Source organism: Saimiri boliviensis, chromosome 9 (assembly GCF_048565385.1).
Source record: "Saimiri boliviensis isolate mSaiBol1 chromosome 9, mSaiBol1.pri, whole genome shotgun sequence".
Taxonomy (NCBI): Eukaryota; Metazoa; Chordata; class Mammalia; order Primates; family Cebidae; genus Saimiri; species Saimiri boliviensis.
The window spans coordinates 101443033-101454260 of NC_133457.1; the positions used below are offsets into that span (position 1 = coordinate 101443033).

Consider the following 11228-nt stretch of genomic DNA (forward strand, 5'->3'; position numbering starts at 1 on the left):
GAAGATGCTGCTTGTCCTTAAAGTGGCTCGAGAAAAACCAAGTGCAGTACTGTAAAAGGCCTTACATGGCATTGGATGGGTCTAGCCACTTGCCCTGAATCCACTGCTGAGGAAAAGCCCTGGCCCCTTCGTGACTCACATTAGCCCATCTCGTTTATAGCCGCCAGACCACTTGCCCAAATGTCAGGACTGATGAGCATCTTTTTTTTTTTTTTTTTTTTTTTTATGTTGAAAAGATATACATATATTTAGAATTAGCCAGCTGGACTCCATTTAGATGATCCCAATTTTGTTGGCAACATCCAAAGCATCGTAATCAGGAGCCAGTCGAACATATGCCTTCTTCTCTCCATCAGGCCGAATCAGGGTGTTGACCTTGGCCACATCAATGTCATAGAGCTTCTTCACAGCCTGTTTGATCTGGTGCTTGTTGGCTTTAACATCCACAATGAACACAAGTGTGTTGTTGTCTTCTATCTTCTTCATGGCAGACTCAGTGGTCAGCGGAAACTTGATGATAGCATAGTGGTCCAGTTTGTTTCTCCTGGGGGCGCTCTTCCGAGGATATTTGGGCTGCCTCCGGAGTCGCAGTGTCTTGGGCCGCCGGAAGGTGGGTGACGTGCGGATCTTCTTTTTTTTGTGGCTGTGGACACCTTTCAACACTGCTTTCTTGGCCTTTAAAGCCTTCGCTTTGGCTTCGGCTTTAGGCGGGGCAGGAGCTTCCTTCTTCGCTTTCGGCGCCATCTTGCGAAAAGGGACTGATGAGCATCTTAAGCGATGAGCAACTGTCATCTCCATTGTGGAGATGACAGTCCAGACTACTCGAGAGTGTCCACGCTGGGATTTGGACCCAACCTACGGCACATTCCTTGGTGTTTAACATGTATTTAGTGAGTGTTGGTATTCACGTTGCTGTGAGGGTCCTGCTGTGCTGCAGAGGGGCTTGGCAAGATCTAGCAGTTTAGGTTTCAGGAGAGGAAGTCCAGGGGCGGGAGCTTGTGCATAATGAAGGGCCAGTCGTGGCCAGATCCTGGCGCGAGCAGGAGCTACTGCAGAGTGTTTCTGTTTCTCAACACTTAACGAGAGCTTCGGTGCCAGGCACCATGCTAGGAACTGAGGATGCAGAAATAAGGAACCTTTCAGAAACCCAGAGTGCACCTGGCCGAGTGGGAGACTCAGACATGTAAGCAGGTTTGATGTGGGAGAGTGGAAGTGATGGAGCTGAGTCTTAAAGGCTCAGCAGGACTTGAGACCACAGGGAAGTGAGGCTGGGAGAGCAGGGGTGGGACCAGTAATGCAGACATGTTTCAGCTTGTGGAGGAGAGACAGCTTCTGGTTCCCAGGAGCGGTGCTAGCTACCTCAATAGATTCAACTCCCTTACATTCTCTCCCTTAAGGGTGGGGCCAGACAACAGTCCTCAGAAAGCAAGGGCTGTCATCCTCTGCTCCACCGAACCCTTCTTCCACATTTACTATGGGCAGAGTTTGCAGCATTTGGTTCTCTTGGCTTTTGGGACCCATCCTCTCTGGATTTCCCTTCTGCATTGCTGGTTTCTCCTCATGAGAGGGGCCCAGGATCAGTCCCTGGTCCTTTATCCTCTGTTAGTCCCTAGACTTCCTCTCTGCACACACTCCTTTGGAGATCCCATCTAGGCTTGTGGCTTTAAATACCACCTGTATTAGGATTTTCCAGAGAAATATAGAAGGAGACCTTTTTTTTTTTTTTGAGACAGTCTCACTCTATGCCCCAGGCTGGAGGGCAGTGGTGCCACCTCGGCTCACTGCAACCTCCGCCTCCTGGGTTCAAGCTATTCTCCTGCCTCAGCCTCCCAAGTAGCTGGGATTATAGGCACCTGCCACCATGCCCAGCTAATTTTTGTATTTTTAGTAAAGATGAGTTTTCACCATATTGGCCAGGCTGGTCTTGGAACTCCTAACCTTGTGTTCTGCCTGCCTTGACCTCCCAAAATGCTGGGATTACAGGCGTGAGCCAACACACCCGGCCAAGACCTTTTTTTAAAGGTTTTTTTTCTTTTCTTTTCTTTTTTTTTTTTTGAGACGGAGTTTCGCTCTTGTTACCCAGGCTGGAGTGCAATGGCGCGAACGCGGCTCATCGCAACTTCCACCTCCTGAGTTCAGGCAATTCTCCTGCCTCAGCCTCCTGAGTAGCTGGGATTATAGGCACGCGCCACCATGCCCAGCTAATTTTTTGTATTTCTAATAGAGACGGGGTTTCACCATGTTGACCAGGATGGTCTCGATCTCTCGAGCTCGTGATCCACCCGCCTCGGCCTCCCAAAGTGCTGGGATTACAGGCGTGAGCCACCGTGCCCGGCTAAAGTTTTGTTTGTTTGTTTGTTTGTTTTGAGACGGAGTCTCACTCTGTCCCCCAGGCTGGAGTGCAGTGGTGTCATCTCGGCTCACTGCAACGTCCACCTCCTAGGTTCAAGCGGTTCTTCTGCTTCAGCCTCCCAAGTAGCTGGGATTACTGGTGCGTGCCACCACGCCCAGCTAGTTTTTGTATTTTTAGTAGAGATGGGGTTTCACCATGTTGGCCAGGCTGGTCCTGAACACCTGGCCTCAAGTGATCTACCTGCCTCAGCCTCCCAAAGTGCTGAGATTACAGACATGAGCCACTGTGCCCGGTGAGACTTACTGTAAGATTTTGTCTCCAGTGATTATAGAGGCTGAGAAGTCCAACATTGGCTGCTTGCAAGCTGGAAACCCAAGAAAGCCAGTAAAGGGCCGATGCTGTAGATTCTGTCTGAGTCTAAACGCCTGAGAACTTGGGAGTGCTGAGAGCAGAAGACAGATATCCTAGCTCCTGCAGTCAGGCAGTGGGAGGGGAAGCTAACTTTCCTCCGTCTGTTTGTTCTGTTCAGGCCCTTAAATGGGATAAGGCTCACCTGCTTTACTCAGTCCGTAGATTCAAATACTAACCTCTTCCGGAACACAGACACACCCAGAAATACTGTTTAATCAGATACCTGCGCATTTGTGGCCTAGTCAAGTTGATATGTAAAATTAACCATCACACCACTCACATGCCGATGCCTCCCAAACACATCTCTCCAGCCCCTCTCCTAAACTCCAGACTCACATAGCTGGCTTCCTACTCATTATCTCCATTTGAATACCCAACAGGCACTTCAAAGCACATTACTGATCTCACCAGCAGCCCCAAGCCTGCTCTTTTTGTGGTCGTCCCCATCTTAAAGAGCATCTTAAAAAAAACAGTATATATTTAAAGTATACAACTTGCTGATTTAATATATATGTTGTGAAATAATCACAATCAAGCTAAATAAAATGCCCGTCACCTCACATAGGGGTGTGTGTGTGTGTGTGTGTGTGTGTGTGTGTGTGTGTGTGTGTCTCGGGCAGTGGGTGAGGTGGGAGTGAGAACACTTAGGATCTTAGAAAATTTTAAGTATATACAGTTGACCCTTGAGCAACATGGGTTTGAAGTATGCCATCCACTTACATACAGCTTGTTTTCAGTCAATACAATTCCTTCATATCCATAAGGCAGATCAAAAATAGTGTTTGGGAAATGTGAAATCCACACATACGGAGGGCTGACTTCCCCGAGAGGCGAGTTTCACGGGGCTGACCTCGGGACTTGATTATGTGTGGACTTTGATATCTGCGGGCGTCCTGAAACAATTTCCAGGCAGATACCCAGGGATGACTGTAGTACAGTATCACTGTCTGTAGTCACCATGCTGCACATTAGATCTCCAGCACGGTTAACCAACAGATTCCCATCACCCACTACCCCCAGCCCTCAGCAACCTCCATTCTACTCTCTGATTCTATGAGTTTGACTATTTTAGATTCTACATACAAGTGAGATCATGCTACGTTCTCACTTTCTCTCTGTGTGTCTGGCTTATTTCACAGGTTATCCATGTTGTTGCAAATGGCAAGATTTCCTTTCTTTCTTTCTTTCTTTCTTTCTTTCTTTTTTTTTTGAGACAGAGTCTTGCTCTGTCACCCAGGGTGGAGTGTAGTGGCATGATCTCAGCTCACTGCAACCTCCGTCTCCTGAGTTCAAGCGATTCTCCTGCCTCAGCCTCCCGAGTAGCTGGGACTACAGGCGCACGCCACCATGCCAGGCTAATTTTTTTTTTTGTCTTTTTAGTAGAAATGGGGTTTCGCCATGTTGGCCAGGCTGGTCTCGTGAGCTCCTGACCTCGTGACCTGCCCGACCCAGCCTCCAAAGTGCTGGGATTACAGGCGTGAGCCAAGATGCCCAGTCTGGATTTCCGATTTTTTTTTTTTTAGGCTTAATAATATTCCATTGCATGTATATGCCATATTTTCTTTATCCATCAATTGACAAACATTTAGGTTGTTTCCATATCTTATCTGTTATGAATAACGCTGCAATAAACATAGGAGTGTAGCATCTCTTTGAGACACTGATTTAATTTCCTTTGGGTAAATACCCAGAAGTGGAATTGTTGGATCATTTGGTAGTTCTATTTTTTTATTTTTTGAGGAGCCTCTATACCATTTTCTATAATGGTTGTACCAATTTACATTCCCACCAGTAGAGTCTCAGGTTTCCAGTTTCTTCATATCTTTGCCAACACTTACCTTTTGTCTTTAAAATAATAGCTGCTCTAATAGGTGTGAGGTGGTATCTCCCGGTTTTGGGGTGCATTGTTTGGTGATGTTGATAACCCTTCCATAGACCGGCTGGCCATTAGTATGTCTTCTTTGAAAAACTGTCTATTTAGGTCCTTTGACTACTTTAAAAATTGGGCTCATTGGTTTTTTTTTCTACGGAGTTGTATGAGTTTCTTATATATTTTGGATATGAATGCCCTATCATAGATATGATTTGGAAACATTTTCTCCCATTCTGTAGATTGCCTTTTCATTTTGTTGATTGTGTCCTTTGCTGTGCAGAAACTTTTTAGTTTGATGCAGTCCTGTTTTTTCAATTTTTGTGTTTGGTGCTGTGCTTTAGTCACTGTATCCAAAAAATTGTTGCCAAGGCCAATGTCAAAACTCTGTTTCCTGGCTGGGGTGGTGGCTCACACCTATAATCCCAGCACTTTGGGAGGCCTAGCTGGGAAGACATTTGAGGCCAGGAATTCGAGACCAGCCTGGGCAACATAGTGAGAACACAGTGAGACACCATCTCTCCAGAGAAAAATAATAAACTAAATTAAATTACATATATATATATATATATATATATATATATATAATTTTTAAAAGCTTTTTTCCTCTATTTTCTTCTACGAGTTTTACAACTTCAGGTCTTACACTTAATTCTTTAATCTATTTGGAGATGATTTTTGTATATAGGATAAGGGTTGAATTTCGTTATTTCGTAGGTGGCTATCTAGTTTTCCAAGCACCGTTTATATTTTATTTTTTGAGACAGAATCTCTCGCTGTTGCCCAGGCGGGAGTGCAATGGCACAATCATGGCTCAACCTCCCAGACTTCAGTGATCCCCTTGCCTCGGCCTCCCAAGTAGCTGGGACTACTGCTGTATACCACCACACCCAGCTGTAGAGATTTTTTAAATTTTTTGTAGAGATTGGGTCCCACTCTGTTGCCTAGGCTGGGCCTGAACTTCTGGGCTCAAGTGATCCTCCTGCCTCAGTCTCCCAAAGGTCTAAGATTATAGGCTTGAGTCACTGTGCCCGCCCCCAGCACCATTTATTGAAGATGTTATCTTTCCTCTTTTGTGTATTCGTAGTGCTCTTGTCAAAGATTAGTTGACCATATATGCTTGGGTCTATTTCTGCGCTCTTTGTTCTTTTCCATTGGTCTATGTGTTTGTTTTTATTTTTTATGTTATTTTTTGAGACAGAATCTTGCTCTGTTGCCAGGCTGGAGTGCAGTGGCATGATCTCGGCCCACTGCAACCTCTGCCTGCTGGGTTCAAGCAATTCTACTGCCTCAGCCTCCCAAGTAGCTGGGACTACAGGTGCATGCCACGATGCCCAGCTAATTTTTGGTATTTTTAGTAGAGATGGGGTTTCATTGTGTTGCCCAGGCTGGTCATGAACTCCTGAGCTCAGGCAATCTGCCCACCTTGGCCTCTTAAAATGCTGGGATTACAGGCGTGAGCCACCATGCCCGGCCTGTTTTTATGTCAGTAGCATATTGTTTTGATTACTATAGCTTTGTAATATAATTTGAAATCAGGAAGTGTGATGCCTCCAGGTTTGTTCTTTCTCAAGATTGCTCTGGCTATGTGGGGGTCTTTTGTGGGTCATATGAGTTTTAGGATTTTCTTTTTTATTTCTGTGAAAAATGCCACTGGAATTTTGATGGGGATTACATTTCATCTGTAGGTTGCTTTGGGTAATATGGATGTTTTAGCAATATTAATTCTTCCGAATCCATGAACATCGGGTATCTTTCATTTATTTGTGCCATAAAGAACATCTTAATTCTTCCAGTTGCTTGGGCTAAAAACCTTGAAGTTATTTTCAACTTCCCTCTCTGTGCCATACTCCACTCTGACCCTGAAGTATCTCCTTGCCAATCAACCTTACAAATCCAAAATGATACTATCTCACCGCTTCACTACGCTGATCTCACCTGAAGATCGCAGCAGCCTCCTCGTGGGTAGTCTGTTCTCAACACAGCGGACAGAGGGATCCTGTTAACACCTGTGAGATCATGTCCATCACCTGTCCTTATCTCACTCGGGTAAAGGCCAAAATTCTCACTGGGACCCACAGAGCCCGCAAGAAGCACTCCATCTCCTTCACCTCTCTGACTTCATTTCCCCCTACTCCTCCTTGCCCACTTCACTATCTAAAGGACTGAATCACTAATGCTAAAATTGTGCTCATCAACGAGGAAGAGATTCTAGAAGAGTTTTGTTTTATTTTTTAACTTATTGGAGTAAAATTCCCACTAGATAAACCTGACCATTTTAAAGTATACATACAATTCAGTGGCATTTTAGTGCTTTCACAGTGTTGTACAGCCACCACCTCTAACTAGTTCCAAATTTATATGTTTTTTAGAGGCAGGGTCTTGCTTTTTTGCCCAGGCTGCAGTGCAGGGACGCCATCAGAGCTCACTGCAGCCTCGACGCCCTGGGTCCAAGCAATCTTCCTGTCTCAGCTTTCTGAGTAGCTAGGTCTACAGGTGCATGCCACCACCCCTAGCTAATTTTTAAATTTTTTGTAGAGACAGGATCCCACTATGTTGCCCAGGCTGATCTCAAACTCCTGGCCTCAAATGATCCTCCCACCTTGGCCTCCCAAAGCCTTGGGGTTACAGGCATGAGCTACCATGCCTCGCCAGTACAGCCACTTTAGAAAACTGGAGTTTCTGGGAGCTAAATGATGAGAATTTACGACACAAAGAAGGAAACAACAAACACTGGGGTCTACTTGATGGGGGTGGGTGGGAGGGGGGAGAGGAGCAGAAAAGATCACTATTGGGTACTGGGCTTAAAAACTCAGTACTCAGTACTTAACTCAGTACTCAGTACTCAGTGATGAAATGATACGTACAACAAACTCCTGCGACATGTATGTAACAAACCTTCACATGCACCCCAAACCTAAAATAAACAGTAAAACAATGAAAGAAAACTGGAGTTTCTTTTAAAAATTCAACTTTTAAAAATTTCTTTTAAAAATACATCTACCCTATGAGCTAGCATTCCACTCCTAGATATTACCCAAGAGAAACGAAAATATTTGTCCACAAAAATCTTGTACTAAATTCAAGCTAGATCGTTCATAGTAGTCTAAAACTAAAAATAGCCCTGATGCTCATCAACAATAGAATGGGTAAAATGCAGCGTATTTATACAATGAAATACTACACACCATCAAGAAATGATCTAATGTCTACATATCAGGCATGGTGGCTCAAGCTTGTAATCCCAGCTACTCGGGAAGTTGAGGTGGGAGGATCCCTTGGGCCCTGGAGTTGGAGGCTGCAGTGAGCTGTGATTGCACCACTGCACTCCAATCTGAGTGACACAATAAGATCCCATCTCTTAAAAACAGAGATACAGGCCAGGCGCGGTGGCTCACGCCTGTAATCCCAGCACTTTGGGAGGCCGAGGTGGGTGGATTATGAGGTCAGGAGATACAGATCATCCTGGCCAACACGGTGAAACTCCATCTCTACTAAAATATTAAAAAAAAAAAAAAAAAGAAAAGAAAATCAGCCAGGTGTGGTGGCATGTGCCTGTAGTTCCAGCTACTTGGGAGGCTGAGGCAGGGGAATTGCTTGAACTCGGGAGGTGGAGGTTGCAGTGAGCCAAGATTGTGCCACTACACTTCAGCCTGGCGACAGAGCAGGACTCTGTCTTAAAATAAGAACAAAAAGATACACGTTCAGTAGAAACCTTATTTTGAGTACCCATACAACCACTCTGTTTTTCGCTTTCAGTACAGTATTCAGTAAATTACCTAAGATATTCAACACATTATTATAGAATAGGCTTTATGTTAGATGATCTTGCCAAACTGTAAGCTAATGTAAGTGTTCTAAACATGTTCAAGGTAGGCTAGGCTAAGCTAGGATATTTGTGGGTTAGGTGTATTAAATGCATTTTTTTTTTTTTTTTAAAGACAGGGTCTCACTCTGTCATCCAGGCTGGAGTGCTGGGGTATGATGATAGCTCATTGTGTGGCCTCTCACTCCTGGGGGCTCAAGCCATCCTTTCACCTCAGCTTCCTGAGTAGCTGGCACTACAGGCAAATACCACCATGCCTGGCTAGTTTTTTAAAATATATTTTTTCGTAGAAATGAGGTCTTGCTATGTTGCCCAGGTTGGCCTTGAACTCCCAGCGTTCAATGCACTGGGATTATAGATGTGAGCCATTGTGCTTGGCCTAAATGCATTAAAAAAAATTGTTGTCGGTATAGTAGGGGTATATATTTATGGGGTATATGAGATATTTTAATACAGGCATACAATGTGTCATAATCACATTGAGGTGGGCATTTATCATTTCTTTGTGTTACAAATAATCCAGTTACACTCTTTTAGCTATTTTTAAATGTATAACAAGTGATTGTTGACTGTAGTCACCTTGTGCTATCAAATACTAGATCTATTCATTCTTCCCGACTGTAACCATTCTACCCAACCATTGCCCCTTCCCCTGCCAAAGGCATTTGGCCTTAATGATATTTTCTACTTAGGATGGGTCTGTCAGGATGTGACGCCATTGCAAGTCGAGGAGCATCTGTACACTCTCTGGTCTGTTCCAGTGAAATTCTGAAATAGACAAAACTAACCTATGGTGATAGAAATCAGATCTGTGGCTGCTTCTGGGAAGAGGGTTGACCAGGAAAGGGCATGAAAAAACTATCTGGGATGATGAATTTTTTCTTTTCTTTTCTTTCTTTCTTTCTTTCTTTTTTTTTTTTTTTTTGTCAGGGTCTTGCTCTGTCGACCATGCTGGAGTGCAGTGGTGGGATCTTAGCTGACTGCAACCTCCCCCTCCCAGACTCAAGTGATCCTCACACCTCAGCCTCCTGAGTAGTGGGGACCACAGGCGCGTGCCACCACACCCAGTGAATGTTTTGTATTTTTTGTAGTGACAGGGTCTTGCTGTGTTGCCCAAGCTGGTCATTAACGCTTGGGTCCAAGAGATCTGCCCCCCTTGGCCTCCCAAAGTGCTGAGATTAGAGGCATGAACTACCAGGCCCCGGTGGAAATGTTTTATATCTTGGTATCCAAGTTGACTGAATGCTTCAGATCTGAGCATTTCACTATGTGTAAATTATTCTTTCCTAAAATGTTTTCCTAGGCTGAGGCAGGAGGATCACTTGAGCCCAGGAGACTAGCCTGGAGAACATAGTTAGGCCCTGTCTCTCTTAAAAAAAAAAAAACAAAAAAACCAAAAAAACCAGCAACTTTTTTTTTTTTTTTTTTTTTTTTTGAGATGGAGTTTTGCTCTTGTTACCCAGACTGGAGTGCAATGGTGCGATCTCGGCTCACCACAACCTCTGCCTCCTGGATTCAAGCAATTCTTCTGCCTCAGCCTCCCGAGTAGCTGGGACTACAAGCGTGTGCCACCATGCCCAGCTATTTTTTTTTTTTTGTATTTTTAGTAGAGATGGGGTTTCACCATGTTGACCAGGATGGTCTCGATCTTTTGACCTCATGATCCACCCACCTCGGCCTCCCAAAGTGCTGGGATTATAGGCGTGAGCCACAGCACCTGGCAACAATAGCAACTTAAAAACAATTTTCCGGTGGGTCAGGACCTAAGCTATGTGCCTTGGACACATTATGTCATTTAACTTGTAAGCAAATTCATTAAGGTAGTTACTATTAGATACTTACAGATGTGACAACTGAGGCTCAGAAGATTTAAGCACCTTGCCTCATTAAGAAAAATGGGATTGCTGGGCGCGGTGGCTCAAGCCTGTAATCCCAGCACTTTGGGAGGCCGAGGCGGGTGGATCACGAGGTCAAGAGATCGAGACCATCCTGGTCAACAAGGTGAAACCCCGTCTCTACTAAAAATACAAAAAATTAGCTGGGCATGGTGGCGCGTGCCTGTAATCCCAGCTACTTAGGAGGCTGAGGCAGGAGAATTGCCTGAACCCAGGAGGCGGAGGTTGTGGTGAGCCGAGATCGCGCCATTCACTCCAGCCTGGGTAACAGGAGCGAAACTCCGTCTCAAAAAAAAAAAAAAAAAAAAAAAAAAAAAGGATTAAACCCAGCAGTGGCCGGGCACAGTGGCTCATGTCTTTAATCCCAGCACTTTGGAAGGCTGAGGCAGGTGGATCACCTGAGGTTGGGAGTTCAAGACTAGCCTGACCAACATGGAGAAACCTCGTCTCTACTAAAAATACAAAATTGGCTGGATGTGGTGGCACCTACGTGTAATCCCAGCTACTTGGGAGGCTGAGGCAGGAGAATTGCTTGAACCTGGAAGGCGGAGGTTCCAGTGAGCTGAGATTGCACCATTGCACTCCCACCTGGGCAACAAGAGCAAAACTGTCTCAAAAAAAAAAATTATATACATATTTATGTGACACAGCTGTTCTCCAAACTAATCTTCAATATCGCATAACATTAAGTAAAAAAAAAAAAAAATTCAAATGAAGAAAAAACCCCAGCACTATGACCCCAAAGCCCATACATACCTCAAGGGTTACCTCTTCTCTCTCAACCCGTTCTTTTCCCTAAGACTTTACAGATGGGGAAACTGGGTCCCAGAGAGGGTTGGAGACATGCTCAATGCCGCTTAGTTCTTTGGAATC

At 44.8% G+C, this 11228-nt stretch overlaps 1 protein-coding gene across 1 annotated transcript; it reads right to left on the minus strand.

Moving 5' to 3' along the window:
• Window positions 1–205: 205 nt before the first annotated feature.
• On the minus strand, window positions 206–754 carry LOC101051430 (large ribosomal subunit protein uL23). Its single transcript, XM_010346847.3, has one exon. The coding sequence runs from the start codon at window positions 742–744 to the stop codon at window positions 274–276; it is 471 nt and encodes a 156-aa protein (XP_010345149.2). The 5' UTR covers window positions 745–754; the 3' UTR covers window positions 206–273.
• Window positions 755–11228: the final 10474 nt, after the last annotated feature.

Coding starts and splice junctions, on each gene's coding strand:
- LOC101051430 (XM_010346847.3), bottom strand. CDS start 744: ATGGCGCCGAAAGCGAAGAAGGAAGCTCCTGCCCCGCCTAAAGCCGAA.